General features: G+C 39.7%; 1 protein-coding gene across 2 annotated transcripts; it reads left to right on the forward strand.

Moving 5' to 3' along the window:
* Nucleotides 1–2757: 2757 nt before the first annotated feature.
* plod1a (procollagen-lysine, 2-oxoglutarate 5-dioxygenase 1a) lies at nucleotides 2758–25859 on the forward strand. Of its 2 annotated transcripts, none has more exons than XM_020089385.2 (19): nucleotides 2758–3013; nucleotides 7339–7430; nucleotides 7662–7795; nucleotides 8942–9105; nucleotides 11105–11217; nucleotides 11970–12033; nucleotides 13828–13925; nucleotides 14684–14785; nucleotides 14904–15035; nucleotides 15900–16021; nucleotides 16900–17004; nucleotides 17195–17320; nucleotides 18235–18376; nucleotides 18551–18664; nucleotides 19352–19417; nucleotides 19583–19687; nucleotides 20133–20279; nucleotides 22016–22141; nucleotides 25002–25859. In XM_020089385.2, exons 1-19 carry the CDS (start codon nucleotides 2923–2925, stop codon nucleotides 25155–25157), a joined length of 2199 nt encoding a protein of 732 aa, XP_019944944.2. In that variant the 5' UTR covers nucleotides 2758–2922; the 3' UTR covers nucleotides 25158–25859. The 2 variants fall into 2 exon arrangements, with proteins under 2 accessions (XP_019944944.2, XP_069382288.1); XM_069526187.1 differs by lacking the exon at nucleotides 22016–22141 and adding an exon at nucleotides 21636–21761 and having other exon boundaries at nucleotides 2778–3013; nucleotides 25002–25306.
* The last annotated feature ends 1036 nt before the right edge of the window (nucleotides 25860–26895 follow it).

Here is a 26895-nt window from a genome sequence, read left to right on the forward strand (position 1 = left end):
TGTTCAAACCTCTCTGTTTGTTGTAGTGTGGCACCCACGAGGTGATCAGCAAAAGAGTACCTTTCTTTGAAGGATTGTATCACAGACGTCTGTACGATGAAAGGAGCTTCTCTTAGAAACGTGATGCAGCTACTCTAAACACTAGCCATGCTGAGCGAATGTGACTGTATAAAGGTAGTTGCCTGCTGCCCTACCAGTGCCCTGGCTCTCCCCATCAAGGTACATATGATGTGAGCAGGTTAGTGCATTCCCTCCCCGGAACCCATATAGATTGCATTGTAGTGCTTGTGGTTTGTAAAATTGGTTAGTAGTTGTATTAGAGCAACCTGGGCGATTTTCAACTTGACTGAAATCAACCAAAAGTTGCACTGCTCATGGAGCATGACCTTATGCTAACTGGACAATGACATATAGAGGCAGGTCAAACTTTCAAGAACAGTCACAACTACTGTAACACTGTGGTAGAATATGAAAAAAATTCCCTCCTTTTTCCCCATTGGTGGTGCTTCGCCATATCGCCGTTATGAACAATACACCCATGCTTAGGTCATGGAACAAGGAAGAGCTGCAGAGTGTGCAGATGAAGATGAGGAGGAACCATGACAATGCAGTGGACATTCCACTCCATACTCACTTCAGAGGGAGAAGATGGATTGCCCATAACCCAACAAACTTTCATTAGAACTGCCATTTAGCTGCTGAGAAGTATTGAGACTAATCCAGGCAGTCCAGTAGGTAGCACTGTCTCCCTGCAGCAAGAGGGCTTTTGGTTCTAACATGATAGCTAAGAGGTGGTAGGAGAGAGAGGGGTGATGGCTAAGCTTTTCTTCTTAATAGAGAACTTCTCATATCCCCCTACATGTAGTATTTTGCACCCACAGCAGTCCCTTGTCTTATGAAATGAAATGAAACCACACAAGACTGGAGTAAATGAGCAAAAGTTCCAGGAGTCCTGTATTTCACTGCAAATTGAGAGTTCATAAATTCCAGCAGGTCTTCCAATATTAGCTAAATGTGTGGCCCTGTCTTGCAGAGGGACACTGTGCAAAATATGGTTTTAAAGGCCAGTATGGACAAAATCCCCAACCCCATTTTGTCCCCCATCACTTAAACATTTTGGAGAATTATTAAGAGGGTTTTTCTTTTGGGTCACTATGAACAGGAAGAATGATTACAGCAAGGAAGACTTGTGCCAGTGTTTTAGGCACCTAAATAATATTTAAACTCATCCAAATGTTTCAGATTGTTTGTGTAATCATGTAACCTGAAACTGACGGAAAATAGAAACATGGGCTAAGGTAGTTCTGCACCACTCCCTGTCCTTGATGAAAACATAGAGGTGATAGAGTATACAGAACCCAATACATAAGAGGACCCCAATAGAAAAATGTTCAGGGTTATCAGTACTTGGTTAATCTGGCCACGATCAAAAGGACAGAAGGAATGCTGTTGCTCTGCTCTCTCTGAAGAAATGCTGCTGTCATCTCAGCCAGAGCTCTGAGACAATATATTCCTGACATATAGCCTGCAGGGAGCAAGCTGGGACATGATTCAAGATTCAGTCTGCAAAATCAGGAGGTGAGCACCAGGCAGGGTGGTACAATGGAATTCCCCCATGTTTACTGTGACACACAATCAATCTTTTATCAGGTGAGTAGTTGGTGTGTTCATGAAGTGTCATTCACCTGCAGTTGTTCATGTTTTGTATTAATAGATGTCACATGTCTTTTGTGTACAGATGTAAATGAATGCCAAGGTTGTCTGTCCCTAGAGTCAAAACTAAACATGGAGAAGCAGCATTCAGATTGTTTGCTTCGGTTCCACATATGTGGAACAAGCTCCCAGAGGACTGCAGGTCTGCTGCAACTCTTAGTTGTTTTACATCAATGTTGAAGACCGTCCTGTTTGTCACTGCCTTTTATTGAATCAAATAATTACACATATCTTACACTGCACTATTAGTTTATCTCTCTTTTTTTTCTTATTTTATTCATTACATTTTTATTCTTCGTGTAACTCTTTTTTGGTGTCATATGTTTGTTTTACAATTTGCCTTTTATATTGTATGTAAAGCACTTTCAATTGACTTGTTGAAATGTGTTAAAGGTTCAGTGTGTAGAATTTAGTGACATCTAGTGGTGAAGTTGCATGTTGCAGATGAACACCCCTCACCTCACTCTCCCCTTCACAACATGAAACAGTACCTGTGGTAGCCTTCAGTTGACATAAAAACTATAAAGATATTTAGTTTGTCCAGACTGGGCTACTGTAAAAAACATGGAGGCCTCTGTAGGGAGGACCCACTCCTGTAAATATTAAGTATTTAAATATAAAGGGCCCATTGTAGAGTTAAGAAAACAGCTATTTGTACCATTTAGATGAAACACACTCATGAAAACATCATTAGGATTATTTTATATAAAATTTCTGCCAATAGCTCCCTTTCACCTTAGCCTGGCTGTGTTCTCATTTCTTGTGACCATGTGCTGTAGTAACATTTCACATTGGAGAGGAGTGTGAGAGCAGGGCAGTGTGGTGGAGGGAGCAGACTGCAGGCTACGTGCAAGTGCTCATGTTCGCAGAACAGCTGGATCATCTGTCTGTAACAGAGTGGTTTTCCATCTGGTCAGTGGGCGTGGGGAATGTATGCAGCCTGCGCCTTCGGTATTACAAATAGCGAATGATAAACAGCACAAATAGAGAAAACTAGAGTTTTCTACTTTAGTGTTGTTTTTGCTGCAGCTGTGGTCTGTTTGAACAGCTGTAGGAGAGGGAGAGGGAGAGAGGGGGGAGGGAGAGTCAGACGGACAGACTCAGAAGGCGGTGCTGGCGGACCACTCTTCTGCAGAGATCACCTCCTCAGGCTGGACCAGAAGGAAAAGTGCTTCTCCTCGCCGGGCCTCCAGCTTTCACTTGGCAGATATGACACTCTGGTCGTTGCTGTTGTTTCCAGGAATTATTCTCTGTGCTCTTCTCCCTCTGACACACTGCGAGGAGCAGCGGAGCCCCGAGGGTAAGTCAGCAGCACCCAGCAGCGTCCAGCGTGCGTGGGCTCAGAGCAGCGCCGTGGGACCGGGGCTGGCTCCCCGACTCATGTGGAAGGAAACGCTCCCCCTCTGAAATGACCAACGTGTCCGCTAGAAGATTCCATCAGAGAGTCGTGAGCGAATGCGAAGTTTGTGAGACTGTTTTCAGAGTTAGCATAGCAACAGTAGCCTAGGGGATAAAGCTGAGATTCAGTTATCTGATCTCCCTGCGCTCTGAGCGTGTCGTGCTAATGCTACTTCACAGTTTGGAAAAGTCCTGAGCTGCGTTATCTTCGAACCTGTGTGTTTCCCACGTACACGAGTGCAGGCGTGAGTGGAGGCGGACATGGTGCTGTACAGGTATGTGGAGTTGCACAGGGGGGCTGTGGAGGCGCTCCATGCCTCCATGCCGCTGACGTGGACGGGGCTGGTGTCGGTGCAGCCGGGGGTTGCTGTCAACTCTGCTAATGACTTTAAACGCTAAGGTTAGCTCTGGGCTAGGCTAGCCGTGCTACATTAACATGTGTGTGATTAGCTGTTGTTTGTTATGGGCCGACGGGGAAGAGTTTATTCGACCAGGGGACCTGGCTCCTGAGGAGAAGGTGGTCAGTCCAGTCCCCCTCCGGACTGTTCCAGAACAACACTCCGGTTGTTTGGTAAACAGCAGAGGAAAGCTGAGGACACATCCAATCAGATGAGATGATTTGAGTTGGGAGAAATTCAGTGAAAAGGACACAGGGTTAAACCGTCCATTCCTAAATCTGGTGGTTTCTTTTCTTCATGGATGGAGCAATGAATGACCACCATTAACTGCTTCCTTGCATGTTAGGAGGACATTGTCTCTGTATCAGCTATTATAAAGCACTCAGTAAAGATGTGATTCAACCACCAGGACTTAAACTAACAGTTTCCCTCATTACCTCCTTAGTATAGTGGGTAGGGACCAGGGCTGTGCACAGACTTTTAGAGGGGCCTTTGCTTTAACTTGGAAAATAGGGCAACACCGCCCCCCACCCTCCATGCAAGTGTAAGTTAACACACTAGTCAAATAGGCTATTGTTTCCTTATAATATTTGCACCACTTTTTTTTTGTTTTATATATTCTATTTCATTTTTTATATTTTATATTCTATTTTTTTTTTTTTTCCTTGTGTAATTTCTGAGCATGGCTAAAGAGGAGCCTGGGACTCAAGCATTTTATTGCTGGCAACTGCTAAATGTAATTGTTGTGCATTTAACAATAAACCCTTGAATTGAATCTTGAATCTAAACTAGTTTAAAGGTTCAGTGTGTAGAATTTATGGTCATCTACAGGTGAAGTTTCATGTTGCAGCTGAATAATCCTCATCTCACTCTCCCTTTCCCAACACGAAGGAGAACCTGTGGTGAACTTCAGTTGTCATGAAAAGTTTTTAGTTTTAGATTGGATGACAGTAAAAAAACATGGCGGCCTCCACAGAGAGAACCCCCCTCCATGTAAATATAAAGTGTTTAAATATAAAGGGCCCATTCTAGGATAAAGAAAACAACAATTCATACAGTTTAGGTGAAACACACCAGTGAAAACATCACTAGAATTATTTTATATTCAATTTCTGCCAAAAATCCCCATCACCTAAATCTTACAAATTGGACCTTTAAGCAGTGATGTGATTTTGCGTCTCGGGGTTAATCTGTCATCTGATGCAAACCACAACTTTCAAACTTTGGAAATAGCTCTTAATAAATAAAGTTAGATCATTATGGGTTGACTTTGTGCATAATCATTTTTAAAATAGTATAGTATAAGAGTAGATCTAGCAAATTCAGACACTGTCCCAATGTAAACATCAGTTTGGACAGTATCACATGATAACGTGAACAGGATATACATTTTTTTCTCTTTAAACAATTCTTTTATGAGTGGATTAAACAAACTATACTGAAAAATGTAAGAAACTAATGAGCTATTTCTATTTGTGCAACCACAATGAAACTTTTAATCTCCTGATGGACAGCTCAGTCAGGCAACTTCAGTCCTATGCTGTGCACGTCCATGGTGAGGAAGTTGTTGTGTGTAGATTACATTTATTATTATGTTAGTATGCTTAGTACCACAAGAATAGTGATTCTACCCTAATAACACCTAATAAAAATGGTATATTCTTATGTAACTAAACAGTGAACTTCAACTATTAAAAAGTTTGAAATAACTCCACATCAGTTTTATCTCGGCGTATGCTACCCACTCTAAAGTGAAGTCAATAGTTTGGCTCTTATTAATTCACACGTTCCCTCCTCCTCTTCACACTTCAGGCAGAGTATATGATAAGTGCTTTGTTATGGAGAATTAGGAGCCATTCTGCTCTAAATATGCATGTTAATGAGCAACTCTTTAATGGTGTAACCAAGAAAATCAGCAGAAATACAAACCACATTAGAGCCAGTGTTTCCTGGTGATGGTAGGGGAGCTAGGAGGTTACCATCAGACTGACCAAATATATTGTTTTATGTACACTGCTCAAAAAAATTAAGGGAACACTTAAATCACACATCAGATTTAGATGAACGAATTATTCAATTTGAAAATCTTTACTGATTTACATTCTATAATTTATTGAGAACAAAATGATGTAACAACGGTCAATAGAAACCAAAATCATTAACCCATTGAGGGCTGGATTCAAAATCATACCGAAAATCAAAGAAAAAACAAATCACAGGGTGATCCAACCTGCATAACTTTTATCACAGCAACTCATAATGTGACTAAGTACTCTGTATGCCCCCCCCTTACCTGTATGCACACCCTACAACAAGGGCCCACTGTACCAGTGTAAGGTCTGACAATCTCTCTGGGGATTTCATCTTGGTACCTAACAGCAGTCAAGATACCATCACTGACCCACTGCCAAACCGGTCATGCTGGATGTAGTTACAGCAGCATAACTTTCACCACAGCTTCTCCAGACTCTTTCACGGCTATCACACGTGCTCAGTGTGAACCGGCTGTCATCAGTGAAGAGAACGGGGCGCCACTGGCGAACCTGCCAATTCTGGTGTTCTTTATTGCACGGTGCTTGGCTGTGAGCACAGGTCCCACTAAAAGACATCGGGCAGTCATGCCTCCCTCATGGAGTCTGTTTCTGACAGTTTGGTCAGGAACATGCACACCTGTAGCCTGCTGGAGGTCATGTTGTAGGGCGCTGGCAGTGCTCCTTCTGTTCCTCCTCGCACAAAGGAGCAGATACTGGTCCTGCTGCTGGGTTGATGCCCTTCTACGGCCCTGTCCAGCTCTCCTTCTGTAACTGCCGGCCTCCCGGTGTCTCCTCCATGCTCTTGAGATTGTGCTGGGAGACACAACAAACCGTCTTGCAGCGGCACTAGAGATGTGCCTTCCTGGAGGAGCTGGACTTCCTGTGCAATTAGTCAGCAAAGATAAGGAGAGAGCACCCGGCCAGCACATGTCACATTCATTCCCTTTTTGGGGGTTGTCTTGATTTTGCCTCTCCATTGCAGCTGTTGTCACTTTCATTTGCACCAAAGCAGGAGAAATTGATTCACAATCACTTTTGCTTCCTAAATGGACATATTGATATCCCTGAAGATTTACTGACTTGGTGTTATACTGTGACAATTAAGTGTTCCCTTCATTTTTTTGAGTAGTGTAATTTGTCCCACCAGTTCATATCTCCAGATAACAGCAGACAAAATGTGATGATCACTACATTTCTTATAGACGCAGTCAAGTTGCTGTCTTTCTACATTTCTACAGCAGATTGTACAGAACCATATACTGAGAGAGCTGAGAGTTCTCCACCATAACAAGCTGCAGCAGTAACAATGGGATCATTTCAAAGGATTTTTACAGTTATTGTTTTGGCTGTGTCGCAGCTAAGAAATAAGAAAATATGAGATGCAACAAAGGTTTCCTGGTTGGATTTCAACATGGATGCTGCGGCCTACAGCCCAGTGCATTAGATGAATGAGCTCATCAGCAAATAACCATTCAGCTGTTTCATTATCACCTGTCATGTAGACAACAGTATGAATCTTGTGGGGCTGTCTCTCTCTCTCTCACTATCTATATATAATATAGATAGATAGATAGCCTGTGTTAAAGTCTAGTTACAACAATAGATACAGGGGTTGCATGGATTTTATGAGTTTTATTTCTGCTTAGATACTGTGATAAGACTACCATTGTACATAGTCAAGATAGATATCACTGGAACTGTTCATATCTCTGAGTCGAATCACGCTTAAGGCAAGAGGGAAAATAAAGAGGACTGAGCCAATTTTTTGAATTTCCTTTTGATGTTATTTTTTCCAGAGAAACTTCTTGTCGTAACAGTTGCAACCAAAGAGACAGATGGCTTCAGGCGTTTCTTGAGGTCGGCTAAACACTTCAACTACACTGTAAAGGTAGGAACCCCTGCAGCAAGTTCCTCTCCTGCTGTCTAGACATGAAAGCCCCTCTCTCTGCTTTAAAAGCATGCAGAAACATATCGGGTTGGGATTGACACAAAGTATAACTTATCAAGAAATGTTATCTAGAAACTTTATTTTAGTACCAGAGACGAAGATAAATCAATATGAATAAAGTATATTTTCTTTTTTCCAAATCTCAATGAATATTGATATGAATGTTTTAAGGTTCTTGGCCGGGGTCAGACATGGAAAGGAGGCAACTACACATCTGCTCCAGGAGGAGGCCAAAAAGTGCGACTTTTCAAAGCAGCTGTGGAGGAGATGAAGGATGAGGACAGAATCCTCCTTTTTATTGACAGGTAGAGTGGGTTCACTGACACCACACATTTACATTTGACTGCACCTCACAGATGTGATGGCCTGTGTAGCACCCAGTTACATGAATACTACACCATACTGCACACCATACTGGACTTTTCATGGTGTTCTACCTATCCTTCAGCCAGCCATTGTTACCATTAATTTCTATATGAACTTGTCAGTTCTTCCAATTTGTCATATCTCATTTTCCGTGCAGTTTTTTCCATTAGCTGTCAGTAAACCAGTGTTCCTGAGTTGGTGTTGTGGTATCTCTATGTCCGCAAAAATCAATTAAAGGAATACTTCAAAAATCAGAATCAGAATCAGAAATACTTTATTAATCCCCGTAGGTAAATTCAAAGCTTCAGTGTTTGGCATATTTCCCATTGAGACTGACATCCATAATCTGTTGGTGGAATTTATGAATTAGTTTATTGATATCAACAATTTTAATTAAATCCAAACATTTGCTTTCAATTAATACTTGTGTAGTTTTTCACACTCAATATTAACATTAACTTCCCAGTTAGTGAACAGTTTTACTGTGGTTTACAAAATGTCTGTAATGCATGGTGCTGATTGTGACTGTTTTCAGCCAGTTTCAGGTCAGAACAAACTAGGCCTCAAAAAGGAATGTCCAAATAAACGTATTTGTAGTAAGAATTATCACTTCATGTTTGTTGCTGGAGTTTTTTGGCTGATTTGCTTAGCGACAACTCAAGTTTGAAGTGCTGGTGTTGGACATTATTTGGTTTATGGATTTTACGACTTCTCGTTGCACTCATTAAAAAAAAGGCAAAAAATATGGCTTCTAAATTGTAGAACTATATCTTCTATGCAGCCTCAAAAGTAATGTAAAGTAGTATATGGTAAATAATTTAATGGTTATTCTACTGACACTTTTATTCATCCTGAAATCAAGAGAGAGTATGATGGGTTATTTTTTTAATTCAAACAGTTCCTTTCATGACACTAAACACAACCACTGGCAACTTAACTCTGCAGTAAAGAATGCTGTCTTCTTATAAAGGCAACCCCTCAATTTACTTTAATTATGTCACTGGCTTCTCACACATACACAAACATGCACAGCTAAGCCGCTCAGTGCAATAAAGATTTCTATTTTCACTCCCTGTTTGGCACAGCGATGATGTGATTTTTGCCTCGGGTCCTAAAGAGCTACTCAAGAAGTTCCAGCAGGCCAGACACAAGGTGATGTTCTCCTCTGAGAGCCTGATCTGGCCCGACAGACACCTGGAGGACAAACATCCCCACGTCAGGGAGGGAAATAGGTTCCTCGGCTCAGGAGGTAGGTCCATCAGTCCTGTCTGACCCATAGTCATGGAAGGACACTTAATTTCCACACTGTGATGAAATTAATCTTCTCCCACATGTTACTTTCCCCCCTTAATTTTTGCCATTAGGAAATTCTTACACTTTGTCTGTGTAGTGCTACTAAAACACTCATGGTTTGTGGTTTTATGTCAGAGATGACTCAGATTAGAGAGATGGTTAGAAATGGTTTGCAATGAAAAAGCCTTATAAGCTTGGCAACAAGTCCTAATTCAACCGCACGAGCAAGAAAACAACATTTGTCAGAAAATAGATTTTGTGATGTGAGGTTTGATTTTTGTCAGGGTTTGTTCCTGCAGATAACCTTTCAACAAACATAACATCAGAGACATAAGGTGCTTTCACACATGCGCTGCAACACTGGACTCTATTAGACCTCTTTTGGAGAAGCTGTATGTGTGAACACAAATATCCTGGGAAGTACCTGGGAATATGTTACATTTTGATGCCAATGCAGAGGTGTTTTTTTTAAAAGGCCATCAACGACTGTTCTGCCTTGTAAACTGACAAAGTTTAATTTAGATAAGACCCTCCTGTAGAGGTGTGCATCTTCACCAGCCTTAGGATTTGAATCGATTATGATTACCAGTTAACAATTTGATTGCACAACGATGCATCTGGATACATTTCAATGTATCATATCCACAATTTTCTATATTACTGCACATGGCTGCTTTTTCATCAGTTAATACAATCACTTAGACAGATGTGAACTTAGTTTTTTTATACTAATCTTAAAGTATTATAAACTGTTACTACAATTGTAATAATAAGGTTTTCAATTCAAAAATCAGACTACAACACTAAGTGAATGAGAGTGGTCAGTGCTCTCCACACTGATTTGACATTCATTCAGTTTAGACTGGCCCCCCATTGGCAGCGCCACCAACCTGAGGCAAATGGTCAACAAATGATCGTGCTCCTCTCCCTGCTGAATTCATATTTATGTTCCTGGATAAACAGACACTTTAACCCTGATGTTCATGTCACGTCACATCTTGTGTTATGTAGCAGGTTTAAACTATAGAGTACAACAAACAAGTAAATGTCACGTACTGTACGTGTCCTATTAACTTGTGATAAGTGATGTTTATTGTTTAAGTGTAAAGTGAGGATGAAGCAGGAGACTGCAACATAGGACGACGGGACCTTTTTAATGTCTTTCTGTCCTGATCCTGGAACAGTGGTGATTGTAATCATTCCGTGGTGGAAAACCGCTAAAACAATGAACGTAGAATGAATCCATCATGTTCTGTCACTGCATCAATGCAGAGTCATCCACGTCCACAACGCAGTGCATCTTAGAATCAAGAAATTTCCACACCTCCAGACTTGTAATTGTGCTATTATCTATGCTAAAGTAATATCTTTTTATTCATTTAAATAGTTAAAAACTGCAGAGCGAGTGTTCACATCAGCTTTACAGTTGTAACACTAGCTTTGGGATAATGGAATTTCTTTGCATTGATGAAAACACTGATGATGTTTAAATTCATTTGAAATGACCATTCAAGTCGTATAACATATTTAGCGAGGTCAAGCCTTAAGTTCAGGCACCTCTCCACCTTCATTTCTTTCCAAATTTGAGCTACATAAAGCTCACACATGACCTTTCTGCTTACACCATCTTCACATGATGTGATACTCTTGATAGCTTTATGCTCACAAGCCACTGGTGTGTTTCCAGACCCTTAGTCTTGTTTTGTTGGAAGGAGTTTGGCCACTTCTTTTATAGCAGAGAAAGAGCAGGTCTATAGTTTGCAGTCAGCAGTCATAAAACCAAGCTGGTAGTAGTTACAGGTCCTGGTAATTTGAAAGAGCGGACTGAATGTGACAGAGTTTATGTACATGGCTATAGAAATAAAATGTGTTTGATGTACAAGACTAGAATCCTATCAAACTTTTAACTCATACTCGGATCTTGTGTGTTTGCTCTGGGTTCGCTGTGTCCTCAGGTTTCATTGGCTACCTCCCCAACATCAGAGAACTGCTTTCTGAATGGACAGGTGAAGACAATGAGAGTGACCAGCTGTTCTTCACCAAGATTTACATTGATCCAGCAAAAAAAGTATGATTTGTACCACTGTTGTGTTCACCTTATGGATATGTACTTTGATAAGAGTATGCATTAGAATAGAACTGCTAATACGTCACAGTTCTAAATGTGTTACATACTGTAATATTGTGGTACATAATGATATCTCATTATGTTCTATAAAATCCTTAAATAGTTGCCACAATTTTAGAGAAAACCAGATCATACTGTCAGACAGGCAAGAATTTGATTCCTTTTTGCTATAAAAATATGTTTCCTCATGTTTTACTAATTCTAACAGGAAAGTGTTTTTAGTCTCTAATTATCTTCGGTCACTTCCATTTTGCAGTTTTTTGAGCAGTGCTAAGCTGCTGTCAGTGAGACTCTCTGTACTTTCTGCACAGATGTTTCACATTAAAAATCTACAGTAGCTCAGCATGATCTCTGGTTGCTGGTGGGATTTTAATTTGAAACATCTGCAGGAAGTGCAGAGTTTTAATGAAAGTAGTTTGAGGATAAACAACAAAACAGCAGAGTGGGTGAAAGCAGTGTTAATATAAAAAGAAAAGAGTGTGACGTGATTCTGTTTTCATTCTGATGGAATTAAAGCTGTAGAAATACATTGTGGTGAACGCACGTTTGAGCTTAACAAGTCATTTCATCTCCCTGTTCTGCTTTTATTTGAGACTCTATTTCTTAGATATCATCGTTCTGTTATTTGGGAATTTATTCCATTAAATATTATAATTCCATATAAAGTGAAACTATGTGTTTTCATGTTTCAGAAATCCATAAATATCACACTGGACAACAAATGCAGATTGTTCCAGAACCTTCATGGAGCCCTCGGTGAGTGCCAATCATTATTGTTGAGTTGACAGTTCATTTCAATTCACTTGAAATCATTTTTTTTAATTGCGCCAGGTCACAACACACATAATCTCCTTAACATACTAAGGTCAGGACTCTAGACCTTATTATATTATAGAGAAACCTAACAGTTCACACAAACAAGCAGCACTTTTGCTACTGAGAGAGAAAAAAACTGGAAGAAAGCTGTGACAGAATCAGATTCAATGTGGCCTTAAATGGTTGGGGTGAGCAGAGAAAAATGGGGAAGAGAGGAGAGGTGGGTGGAAAGGAGGGGAGAGGAGAGAGGTATATATATATATGCAGTAGAATAGTGTCAGATCAGACACCTGTAGAATGAGGACAGAGAGAAAGAAAAAGTTAACATGTAGTAGACATGTAGTAGAATAAATCGGGGGCACAGAGACATAGCGAAAAGGAATGGTAAATGGTTTGTATTTATATAACGCTTTTCTAGTCTTGATGAAGGAGAGAAGTGCTCAGTGCATAATCAGAGTTCCTAAAGCAGCATTACTGAGAAAGAAGGAAGGGCCTGTTTCTGAAACATTACCTATTGGGAGGAAAAATTTAAAAGTTTGTAGGAACATCATCAATCGGTGTGCAGACATTTCTTATCATCTGGTTTTTGTCACCTCTGTCCAGCACCTAGTGTTAATCAAATTTGGATATGTGGTCTTTTGTACATTATCTGAATCTCTCAGGGCACATCTGATCCAGCCCTAACAATAAACGTTATCAAAAAGGAACATTTTGAGTCTAAATGTAGAGATGGTGTCTGCCTCCCGAACCCAGAGTGGGAGCTGGAACCTGGTAGCTGAATGCTCTACCTCCAATTCCACTCTTACAGACTTTTGGAACCAAGTGAGCCTCTATTTAGGAAGCAAAGTTTAATTGGGACAATACTGTGCTATGAGCTTTTTATGTGCTTATGTAAGTACATAAAAAAAAGTACTGATATAAAGCACATAGAATTGTTACAGTGACATGATTTTTGTTAGTTGAATTCATTAGAAAAACAAATTGAATAAAGATACATATTTGACATTATGCTTCTGTAAATATGAAACAGTCACTGTATCTGCAAAACCTGCTACACTGAAGCAACAACAGACTTGAATCAAAATAATGATGTTATCCTAGACATTTGTGAACTAGTAGCTACACAGTCCTGTACTGTCCCTCAAATTTGCTCCAACCCTCTTACAGTTATAAAAAATTCCATGAGTTACAGCTCTCTCAGAATCAGTATCAGTTGATCAGTAAACGGGTTAATATAGCACTGCTGCTCCATCACAGTGGACGTAGTGAAGTTAAACCCGAAAGGTTTTACAGTTGTGGCATTTTCAGGCACGGCTGCACGTTTAAACATGAGCTGAATTCTGTGAAGGCCTTTTTTTTTCTCTGAGAAAGGAATTTGAAAGTTCCCTGTGAGACGGATGTGCCAAAGCTCACATAGAAAACATTGAGAGTCCACGGCATAAAAAGTGTCCCCAAGGAAAACCTCATACCACAGACCTTCACTCTGAGCTCACCTATCGACCACTGTCTTATTTTTAACATACATTTTACGTACAGCCATCAATGTTAAAACCTGTAACTGGTTTTATTGTTGTGGCTGATTGGTGTATATCTGAGGCCTGTTTGAAAAACTTACTTCTAAACCATCACAGATGTAATTTAAAACTGTTTGTAGTTCCAATGATTGGTGTCTTTGCTCAGTAAAGTAAAAAAAGGACTCTGATCAGCCACAACATGATATAATGTCTCACACAGATGAGGTGGTACTGAAGTTTGAGGATGGTCAAGTACGAGCCAGAAATGTGCTGTATGATACCCTGCCTGTCATCATCCATGGGAATGGACAAACCAAGGTATTGACCTGTCAAACCATACTGTCTCATTACATGATAATCACATCAGCCTGTTACATTTTCCTCATCTGTGTTTTACCAGGAATGCTCAAGTGTCGTATGAGCTGTTGCTCTTTTGTTATGCAGCAGCTACTGTCTGGCTTAGTGTGACCATGTGCTTTACCTATGATATCACACTGATGTATCTGAAAAATCTGATCAACAGAGAACACAGGAACAAGTGATTTACAGAGCAAACAAAAATGTTCTTTCAGTAGGACTTTTAGAAACACTCTGTTCCCTTTAGGCAGAAATGACATTTTGGCTGGTTGCTGCTTTGCAGCCTGCTGTGTCTTCTTTTTATCTCTTTTTATCTCTAAACATGGGGGTGACATTTGCGTTACACCCTAGTTTTCTGTATGAGTGAGCTAACAACCATCAGAGCTTATTAGATATTCAGCTGTAGCACAATGAACAACTGAAACAGTTTCCCCAAATTATCATCATTTGTCAGTTTAGATGTTCAGTGTTGTGTTGTTCATTCCTCTACACCACTGTCAACTAAACACCGTATGTTCTTGGTTTGTTCACCACAGGAGCTTTAATCTGTTGGAGCTTTAATGTTAAGATGTGTTTAGTTCAGAAACTGAGTCTTAACAAAGCATTCATAAGGATATTAAATATTTTTTAGTCAGGCATTCTCTTCTTATATACTAGATTGTATGTTATTATACAATACATTTAAATATTCCATATATATATATTTATTTGTTTTACAGCTCCAGGTCAACTACCTGGGTAACTACATCCCCAACACTTGGACGTTTGAGACTGGATGCACAGTGTGTCATGAAGATCTCCGACCTCTCACAGCTCTTAAGGTCAGTTCACAGACACTTGGTGAAATATTTCAGGGTTCAAATATTTAATATTCAGGTTTTGGTAGTTTTCCCTATCAATGTTTCTCGTGGTACACTGATGTTTGTTTTTGTCCCACAGGAGAGTGAATATCCACTGGTGGTGATTGGCATCTTTATTCAGCAGCCCACCCCCTTTGTCACAGTGTTTTTTGAACGCCTACTGAAGCTGCAGTACCCCAAGAACAGGCTCAAGCTCTTCATTCACAGCCAGGTAACCACAGGAGAGTAAATCCATATACTGTACATCACTGTAACAACCCTGTTGAGTTTTTTTTGCTGTAAATGTCGCAGCCTCTCTACGGAGGCCGCCATGTTTTTTTCATTAGTCCAGACTGGACAAACTAAACACCTTTTCAGTTTTTTATAAGAATTAAAGGCTACCACAGGTTCTTTTTCATGTTTGGAAGGAGAGGGTGAGGTGAGGGGTGTTCAGCTGCAGCATGAAATTATAACACTAGATATCACAAAATTCTACACACTGTACCGTTAACAGACACTGAAATCAAAATGTAGTGATTATGATATGATTTTATTAGTAACTTATCAACAAGACACCAAAAAAAAAAAAGGCTTCAGATGACCTCTGCAAAAAACATTGTACTATAGAAAACTATAGAATTTTTGATGAAATGGAAAAAATGAGTGTGTTTGAACCTAATTGATTATTTTCAATTTAAAACTCCTGCTGCCTCTTTTTAGAAGACCCTGCTCTGTTAATCTGAATTTATACTGTTCATCAACTCTCAGGACTGATGGAGTGACTTCTTTCAATGATTAGATTTCAGTGCTAATAGGAACTGCTAACCTACTAGCAGCTAATGGAACTTGACTTGTATTGGTGCAGGTTCATCATAAACAAAGTAAAGGCTACGATAAGGCTACAGCCATGATAACATGGTAGCAGTGCATAAAATCAGAACAGCTTTGTCCTAAATAGAACTAGAAGCTGCTCAGAGAGCATCTTTCTCTTTAAGTGGAGACATGTGCTGCTCTGTGCCAATTGTAATTCACACTCCCTATAGACATATATAAATGTCATTCTTTTTCTGTTTGTTTGTTTCTGCTCCACCTCCAGGTAGCTCATCACGCACGTCAGATCAGCGCTTTCCTGCAGGATCATGGAAGCCTTTATGAGGACGTCAAGTTCTTCGGGCCTGAGGAGGGCATGGATGGAGCTGCCTCCCGCAACCTGGGCTTGTGAGTTCCATGTAACTAGTGGTCGGCGGTGTGACTTAAGTTTCAAATGATGATATAGACTTCTAGGTTAATTTATTTACCTAATATTGTGTTATAAAGAAAAACTGTAATACACACATAAAACACATAATGTTTTCTTTTCTTCCACAAATGATGTAAAGTCATCATTTTTAATCTTTTTTATTCATGATGATAAAAAAATATATCCATGAACTCATCCATAGAATCAGTCAGTCATCTGTCAATGTTTCTATAACTGTTCCTTTGGAAACTCGAAGCCTCAATTTCATAAACACTGAGAATGGACTTCACAGCTCAGGAGGAAGTGTCTTGTGTATTGTAGTTGAGCCATGGAAATACGTGATAACATATTCTTGCTTTTTTTATTTAGCTGAAGATGTTTTTTAGTTGTTAAGTCTTGGTGGAGGTAACATATCAGGCTCAAATAATTGTTTCAGTATATAATTACTATTATTCTAAAATTATAATAATGAAGCTCCTACATCCTCTGCATCTAAGTAATAACATTGACAACATAAAAAAACTATTTATTTACTTCAGGCTATTCCACCAATTAAAGTACAGTCCTGACATGGTTTGAATAAATATAATTTAAAGCTGTTTTGGTACTCAGAATTAGTCAAGAAATGAGATCAAATGCCAGAGGAACACTGTTTATGATGATTTCTGAGTAAAGAAAATCAGTTTGACTGATATGAAAATAGAAGCACATGTTGTTTGACCAGTTGACATTGTCATACAGCTACTAAACAACAAGGTGGCAGTGTTGGAGTAACTGTCACCACATGCGGTGTTGGACATGTTGTTTATGTGGAGTGTGTTCCAGTGTTACACACAGTGTCTTTCCCTCCTTTCAGTGATATGTGCCGGAAGGACAAGGACTGTGACTACTTCTTCAACCTGGATATTGAAGTGGTCTTAAAGAATGAGAACACACTCAAAATTCTCATTGAACAAAACCTGCAAGTATATTTATCAATACTGAAATATTAATAACAATGTGGTGCTAGCTGATGTCTTGGAACTGATCTAGTCACAACCACAACAAAGTAAATCTCTTTATTACATTAATTTGTTAACATGACTCGATCCCTAATCACGGCCTATGGCAAGATGAAGAAATACCCTAATGCTACTTTTATGGTGTCTCAGTCCTATTTTAGCACCGATGATAACACGACCGGGTCGACTGTGGAGCAACTTCTGGGGAGCTCTCAGTGCAGATGGCTACTACGCCAGGTCAGAGGACTACGTGGACATAGTTCAAGGACGCAGAGTGTAAGTTGCTCAGACGTTGTCCTCGAAAGACTTGAGATGCGGGTTTAGCAACAGAAAACGTATTGACAACACTGACACTGCAGTCTAGACTCTTAAACAGAGCCATGCACAGTGATTTTTAGACCGTGGTGAGATTTATGGAGGAAATGTCCATAACATCATGGTTTTCCAACTGGAATCATTACATGTGGTTCTTTTCAGTTGGCACTAGTAAAAGAGGAAAATTATCACCTACAGTAAATTCTCTGTATTGAAATAATGACCAGCACTAGCAGATGAAGGCTGGGTAAGAGTAGACGGGATGAAATGACCTGTAGTTCAGCACAACTGTCTGTCATGTCATACTCACCACTCTGCTGCTCTTACTTTCACTTATTACTGCTTAAACTCACTTTCAGGCCCTCATTTTCATCCAGTCAAATATTTCACACTGCTTCTCCCACATTGTATTGATCACCAAGCTACTGAGACATAAAGTCTACCCCTTCTATATTTCAAAATGAAAATTTTGTAGAAGTGAATGGGAGGTTATCTGTGAATAGAGTATTTGTGTATAAATATGAGAAGCTTGATCAGCAGACTCTGTAAACACTTTGTGTTTCTCTGACCGTGAAACACAAAGTGGAAATGCCTGAGAAGTATATATCTGTTAGAAAAGAGAAAGTGTTCATTGTGTGAGGATCGTTGTACTGATGGAATTAAAGATGAATTGAGCAAGATAAGGAAGTGATGAAATTAAAAGAGGATCAAGTCAGAAAACATGGATGCTTCTGACTAAAATATAATGAAATATTCTTATTGAATAGGAAGAAGGAACAACGTGTGGATAATAGGGTCTGTTTTAACACAGTCTGTTTGTGATACCAGGTCCTTGTGTTGGTGTGTAAATTGTCTAAGATTGTTCTGGTTGATAGGGGTGTGTGGAACGTCCCGTATGTGTCCAATGTGTACCTGGTGAAGGCCAGCATCCTCCGATCAGAGCTGACAGACCAAGAACTGTTCAACTCGCACATCTTAGACCCAGACATGGCTTATTGCAACAACGTACGCAACAAGGTGGGTAACAGAGAACAGCAACAAATTTCATTAGCATCTTTACATGAATGATATCAGCATGGAAATGATGGTTTCAGTTTGTTAACTAAAACTTTAACTTAAAAAATTAAGTTCTTCTTTGTAAATGTAAAATTGTCTATAATAATTTTGAACCTGTTGTTAATCTTCCTCCAGGGAATCTTCATGTATGTAACCAACATGCACAGTTTCGGTCGTATCCTGTCAACAGAGAACTATCAGACCACCCATCTTCATAATGATCTGTGGCAGATCTTTGAAAACCCGGAGGTGAGACTGTCTAAATAGTGACATAATGCATGTTTAAATATTTATAGTTCATAAAGTATACTACGGCAGTGCCTTTTCTAAACCTGCCTGTTCGCTTGTCCTGTGTTGATGCTCTGGAGCTACTTCAGAATTATTCCTTGCCATTAGTGAGTCCTCCTCAAACAGCTCTACAAACGTTCACTTTTTATTGCTCGTGTACTGAGATTTGTATTTACGGTCTATGGTGCAGAGTGAAGCTAGAAAACTTTGTGACCATCCTACCTGGTTTATCTGCAATGAAGATTTTATAATCAATAAAATGAGTGGACCAAAGTCATAACTTGGACATTTGTTCATTTGCCTCTGTTCATTTTAATCTGTTCATTTTAATCCTTTCTATCACCCAACGCTAGGGGGTTTCTCAACAGTACTCATGACAGCAATAGAGTTAAAACACCGTCGAGTCAGCCAAATACAATCAACACCAATCTTAAAGCCTTTATGGGTAAATTAAAGTTGGTAGATATATGGAGAGTGAAGTATCCTGATCATAGGTCTGATCTGGGAATGTCCATGTTCATGACAGGGCCACAGCTATCTACACAAACTAGAGTTTCCCCCATTCTTTGAACATTTAACATTGATAACATTGTAGGTATGCTGTGTGATTGTACTGAACAGTGTCTGGGATTTTTTTTTTTGATTCAGGACTGGCAGGACCGCTACATTCATGAGAACTACACACGCATCATGAAAGACAAGCTGATTGAAACTGTGAGTTGTCCGACACTCAGAAGAAATCACTTTTTCAGCAGTAAAAGAAAAACGAAAACGAAACAACACTATTAACAGCATATTTACATGAGTGTGTAACAGTGTAATTGTATGTTGTATAAATAATGTCATTGGTGACAATGCGTTGTGTCTCCTGTCCACCAGCCTTGCCCTGATGTGTACTGGTTCCCAGTTTTCTCTGACATAGCTTGTACTCACCTTGTTGAGGAAGTGGAAAACTTTGGGAAGTGGTCTGGAGGAGGCAATGTGGTATGTTATTATATTGGTCTGTGTGTGGGGCAGTGCGTTTTTCATCTTTCATATGTAATGATTGTGAAGATTAAACAATTTGGTGTTTTAAGAAAAGAAAAAATCAGATGAGACATAGATGAGATGAGACAAAGATAAGATAAAATAAAGTGAAATGTTCTATGTTATGTTATAGCACATTTAAAGGAGATAGCAAAAATAGAAACAGCAGTAGAAAATGTATAAAGAAGTAAACTAATATTAATACAAGTACATCTAAAAAAGAGTGACTATACATGATGTTATCAGAATATACAGTATAAGAGAAGTACAATTTCACAGACATATATGGAAATCGCTTCAGATGGCAGCTCTCTGATTTCAATGCCAAAATAATCTTTCTTTTTCATTAATATTTTAATGGAATGACATTGTTCTATAAACAGATTGGTTTTTGTGTTTTCAGGACACCAGAATACAAGGTGGCTATGAGAATGTCCCCACCATTGATATCCACTTGAATCAAATCAACTTTGAAAAGGAATGGCATAAGTTCTTACTGGAGTATATAGCACCACTAACAGAGAAAATGTATCCTGGTTACTACACCAAGGTAAGACTTCATGGTCACACAACTGTCTCAGGAGATAAGAATTAGTCTGAACTGACAATGAATGTATTGTCCTGAGCTTCTCGTCGTAAACTGTTTGATGAGAGAGTTAGTTTCCTTCCTGAAATATTGATGTGCCATATAAACTGACTTGTCTCCAGCTTTGTTGCAGGGTGAACGTGACTGTAGTGTTAATTTCTGGAGGAAAAGTTTAGTTTATTTTCTCTATAAACACAGTCAGGTATCTGGCTGTTCCTGGGTCCATTGAGCAGAGTGCAACTCTCATGATTCAGGTGAAAACGGATCCTCTTGCTAAATAAGACAATCGCACCTTTCATAAACACATTGCTATGTCTGTGAAGAAGATTTATCAAGGCTACTTTGCTTGTTTGCTCTAAACCAAGTCAGTCTCCATTATCACCAGTGCAATTTCACACTCTGTCCACACCAACACCTTTTAGTTTTAAAAACGCATCACTTTTGGTCTTTGCTCAGAGAAAAGAAATCCCTGCTGTTTATTGTTTGTAGTATTTTCTGTAGCTAAGCAACGAACTGCAGAGCAGATAATCCGCTTCCTGATTGCATAATTATAAATATTTTTTCAATACAGTTATAGAGGAAATGGTTTTCATTTTAAAACAAAAACATGATGTTGATATATGGCCCAATCCTTTTACTGACCACAAGGCTATATACGTAAAGATAACGTGGTTCTCCCTTAAAGAATGTGCTGCTCAGTCGGCATACTGGAAATTTAATAGTTCTTTATTACTAAATGATGAAGTTGAAAAAGAGATCAATTATCTAATCTCATATTTTTGGTCCAAAGCTGGAGGAGAAAAACAATTTGGAGTTAATTGGTAACAGTTAAGATTTGAGGTTGATAGATTTTTGAGAAAACATGGTAGTATTACCATGGTAGTATGGTGCTGAAATGATTCCAGTGATCAGATGTCAGATTCATAATTTATCGATAGAAAAAGGCTCAAGATTCATAGATCAGAACACACTGATGTTTGTCTTTAACTTTGATGTTTTATGGAGTTACTGAACAATGCAGAGGATCATGTGTAGACCAACTGTATGTAAAGATGGACCATGAGCCCCCACTTCCACTGTATGAAAAGGGAGCTTTTCCAACCATCGTGAGCTCTTGATGTGTACATTGAATATTTTTGTTAGGACCATGTTCCGTCTGCTAACATGGAGGGGGCGGGCTTGATGACTTAATTTGATCCAGACGTTTGGGAGCTGTCATGTCTTCCATTTTTATATCCAGCGTCAGGTCTAATGTGTCTTTTCGGTGGCTCCTGTGCTGCTGCTGTTTGTTCTGCTAACCAACATGTCTTCTCTCATCAGTGTGCCACTCCCTTGAACTTTGTAGTGAGGTACAAACCTGACGAGCAGCCCTTGCTTGTCCCTCACCATGACGCCTCCACATTCACTATTAACATAGCTCTCAACAGCAAAGGCATTGACTACCAGGTAAATGAGGAGGAGCGGGCAGGTACAGTAATAGAAGCTACAGGACATGATGATGCAGGTGATCTGCTCCTCTCTCTTTGCTTCTCTGCTCCACCTCTGGAAGTGAATGCTGGGATAGGAGCCGAGCTGATGCTTGTCTTTACTAAGCAGGAGCTGTGAGGGGTGTACACGGTGTACACACACTGTGTGTCTGGCAACGTGGGCAGTTTCTATGTGAATGCTTGCATGACTCCTCTCTGTCTGTGTGTTTGCAGGCTCAGTTTGACTTGGCCTTTGTAGTTAGATATAAACCAGATGAGCAGCCCTCTTTGAAACCACACCATGATGCCTCCACATTCACTATAAACATTGCACTCAATCAAGTGGGCCTTGATTACCAGGTGAGTGTGTTCAGACAATGGTAGCATAGCACTGCATGATGTTTACTCAACATATATGATGCACACAATGATGTCAGACCGATTCAGGCCATTTAAATTCACCACGTGTAGCTATGTTACATCATGTGGTGCTTGTGTCCTGTCGTGTTTGTGAAATTTAAACCCACAAATTAAAAATATTATATGCAATGTTATAGAAATATATTGAATTCTATTTTGAGGTGGAACTTTCCTTCAAATTGACATAATACGTATGTTGCTGTAAATCAGATGACTTGCTTGACATCACAGAGTGGAGAATTTTCACATTTGGTAATAACAAGTGGAGAAAACAGACCCAGTGATGAGTCTGAGTATTCATCATCCAAAATGCTTTTCTTCATATATGATATGTGCAGATTCATCATGTTTTGCACTTTCAGATGATTTCTTCCTACGTTTCACAAGTAATTAGTTTGAATCACACCAACCTTTATTGTTCTCCTTTCAGGAAATGTCCAGGTATGAACATATGTTAAAATAATGCTGCAAGCAGCTATGATCAGGCCCTTTTGCTCCATGATGAGCACATAAAAGTAAAAAATATATATTGTCCAATAGGTGGTGCTGTGGACTATGTAGTTGCCTTAAAAGTCCAGTGTGTAAGAGTTAGGTGAAAGGGATCTATCGGCAGAAACTGAAAATAAAATAATCCTAGTGATGTTCTCACTAGTGTGTTTCATCTAACTTGTTGTTTCTTTACCCTAGAATGGGCCCTTTATATTTAAATACTTAATATTGACATCAGAAATGGGACAAACTAAACACCTTCTGAGTTTTAATGACAACTGAAGGCTTCCACAGGTTCTTTCATGTTTGGAAGGGGAGGGTGAGGTGAGGGGCGTTCAGCTGTAACATGAAACCTCATCACTAAATTCTACACACTGAACCTTTAAAGTCGCGTCTCTTTTCAAAGGTGAGGTTTTGCTAATGTTTCATCACAAAACATCAAATTTGGACACGCACCCTGCTCAAGTCAAGTCACTCCAATGAATTCTGTTGGAGGAATTCATTCATGTGCTGTAGTCGGTTGGCAAATATGACCAACTTCTTTTTGGGTTCAGGCTTTTTGTACATCTGGGCACGATACATGTGTCGACCAATGTTCAAGGGGCTGAGGATTATGGGGCCTGGTCAAGTGATTGAACCACGCCCATTATCAAGACAGATGGATCCTGACAGACGTTATTAGACTGTTGTATTGTATGGAAAAATAATACAGAGGATAGCAATATAGATTATTATCAGAGCATAAAGTCTACATCTGTTCATTAAATGACCTCAAACAGTAAATAATACATAAATGGTATAGAGGGAGTTACTGTTCCCTGCTTTGATATCAACATGGGGGAGCTCCGACGTGTCTGTGCAGCACAAAGGTCTGAAGGAGCATGACGCTGATATCAGAGTCCTATCATCCCCCATCATGAAAACGGAATGCCGTCATATTTCTGGCATGTTCATCAACATCCTGGTGTTTGAAACTTTCCCTGTGCATCAATCCTGTCTGTCTTCTTTGCATGACACGTACAGCTGAAGCTGGACCCTTGTGTTAATTATTGCATCCATGTTGTTTCCCTGCATCTTCAATAGACTGAAGTCCACAGTGTTATCACATCATTGTACATGGATTTGAACTGAGACGCAACAACTGCTAAACACTCGCTGTGATTTGTGAAGCTCAGCTGATGTTAGGTCATGTAGTGTGAAGTCCTCTAACATTAATCATGCATATTGGAGGTATTATGTACACATGTAGCTTAAATAGCTGGTAATACTGTCAGGGGAGGCACAAGGAAATACATGGAGATTAAATACATTTCCACAGCAACATGCCGTGAACACTACGCTGCCAAAAACTGAAGACTATTTTTTATAAACTATTAATATGAATTATTTTTCAGACATGGGCAGGATGTAACGTATCGGTATCTTCTACTCACATGGCGCTGCCTCTTAAGCTTGAGATATTTGTTTTTTTCATTTGCGAAAGGTTTCAAACGTCAACCCCACACGAACGTCAGTGCATGTCTGAAAGCAGCATTAGTCAACATGTAATGCAGGTTTTTCACAAGAAAAGCCCACAAGGGGAGGTAAATGTGTGCAGGAGGTTTTGAGTCTGACATGACAACTTGAGTTGTTGAGTTTGCATCAGTCAGGGTGCAGGAAAAATAGATGTAAAGACCTTTCTCCAGTATAAGCCTCTGTCAAGTAATCACATTTTCAAACCTGCTCAGCATCACGTGGTCAATGACACTGTGGCATTGGCGAATGGTGTTAAGAGCAGTGGACACTGTGGAAAGGATCATGTCAATTTGGTTTCTGTTGTGTTGCGTCTTAAAAATTGAGCATCTGTGAGAGATGATTACAAATAATGGTAAATTCCACCATGTAAATCCTTTTATAGTGGAACAGAATGAGGTGTTACTAACCACAGGAATGATGACCAGGACCCTGATGGTTCTATTTAGCGGTAGGTAACCATAGAAACAAAACTTAATGCTTTATACCAGTGACTCCCAACTAGGGGTACTTCTACAACCAGGGGTATGTAGCCAGTGTGGAGTACTATTTGACACAAAGAAAAAATGGTAACTCTGCTTCTGCCGCTCAAAGTGTTAGAAGTCCCAATACAAATTGAAGCAAATCCACTGAAAAAAACTGAGAAAGACTAAACATAAACCACTACCATCTACATAATTATATCTTGTCGACTACCACATGTGAAATCATTTTGCAAAAAATGGCTGGAACCAGCATAACCAGCCCTTGAACCTTCTTCAGCTGTCAGACGTTAACGTGTGTCATGCTCTGACTGCAGGGTGGTGGATGCAGGTTCCTCCGCTACGACTGCTCCATACAGGCTCCTCGTAAAGGCTGGGCCCTCATGCACCCGGGCCGCCTCACCCACTACCACGAAGGATTGCCAACCACCGCTGGCGTCCGCTACATTGCAGTGTCCTTTGTGGATCCCTGAAGATGAGGACACCCTACCAGCTAGTCCAGACCAAAGGGGACAAACGCTCAATCCCAGCTGTACTGTATGGTCTGATTTGGAGTGGTGACCATGTTTTCTTCTCTTTTAATGTCCAACATGATCATTTCTTTCTCACTTATAGAATCATACACAAGTGTGGCTCTGATCAACCTTTATCAGCAGTGGAGTTCCAGAGCTCAAAGATATAATGAGACACCCAGTGGAACAAGAACATATAGGAGGAGAGTATTATATTCAGTCATTAAAAACAGCAGCTTAATTTTTTTTTGGATCCTTCTAAAGACTGGTGTGGAGTTTGGTGTGGAGCCTGCTTTGCCTCTAGTTTCTCAGGAAATCACCAGTTCAGCTCAGATTTTTTAAACATGCTTTTGTAAAGAAAACGTTGAATTTAATTCCATCAGTTACGTCAAGTGCCTTTTTATATTCAGATCTGTTCGTTATAGATTTTTTTACTGAAGTGAAATACTCCAAAACCCGGTATGCCTCTTAAGTTATTTTTATTTTAGTATATTTGATAAAAACCCACTCCACTATTTTGTGTATTTGCAGTCTCACTGCTGTTTGAGAGATTTTGTTTTCCTCTGCTCTCACTGATGTCAGTCAGCTGAGTTCCTGGTCTAAGTAACATATTCACACACTCGCTGTGCTGTAAACACAACTGGAATAAAACAGTGAACCAAACTGAAGTGAGTCTGAGCTGTGATCGAACTGTTCTGTCCCTGAATGAAGCTTCTCACAGATGTGATAAGAAAACTAAGATCAACACAGACCAGCTTTTTCTCTGCTCAGAGCAGCTTCACGTCAAACAGCAGATGACGTGGTGGCATCATGTGTCTGTTATATGGATCCACTCAAATGTGACGGTTCACTTTAAAAGTAAAAAGTGGCTTCATGCAGACTGAGGTCACTTTCTCCCAGTGATGTCATCATCACAGCACTGAGGTCAGTGTTTGCTGTGAACCAGAAACACTGGAGATGATTTCACTTGAATGTTAAACTGCCTCACATCCTGCTGCTGCTGTGTCTGACTGACGTCTGTAAATCTGGTTGCACATGGAAACGTTTACTTTGTTTCTATGTATTTTTCTGGTGAAGTGCTTCACAGTCAAGCTGCTTCATCTCAGTCTCCATTTCTCCCACTCTGATCAATAGTGTGTAGTGGTCGCTTGTGCAAACACAAATGTAAAGTTCAGCGTGTGAGTACAGCACTTAGTCTAGTCCATTATAATCTATACTGTGTTTAAAACTAAACTGAAAATAGAAAGACACGTGGTAAACTGTCTTGGTATTAAGTCGAGAATGAAAACAGAAATTAAGTTCAGCATCTAAGCAGCAGTTGTCTGGTCCTTCTTGAAATGTATTTGCAGAGCCCACATTCACAAATCACATTTGATTAAGAACTAAACAAGGTGTGAGATTCTCTTCCCTTACAGGTTCAGTGTGTAAGATTTCAGTGAAAGGGAATTATAGGCAGAAATTCAATATAAAATTTTAGTGATGTTTTATCTGAATGTATCTTTTCTTACCCTTGGATAAACCTTTTATATTTACATCGAGAGCAAGTCCTCTCTACGGAGGCCACCATGTTTTTTTTACAGTAGCCCAGTCTGGACAAACTAAACATCTTTTGAGTTTTTATGACAACTGAAGGATAACACATATTCTCTGTCATGTTTGGAAGGGGAGGGTGAAGTGAGCCGCAACAATAGATGCCACT

Source organism: Paralichthys olivaceus, chromosome 6 (genome assembly GCF_024713975.1).
Source record: "Paralichthys olivaceus isolate ysfri-2021 chromosome 6, ASM2471397v2, whole genome shotgun sequence".
In the NCBI taxonomy this organism is placed as follows: Eukaryota; Metazoa; Chordata; class Actinopteri; order Pleuronectiformes; family Paralichthyidae; genus Paralichthys; species Paralichthys olivaceus.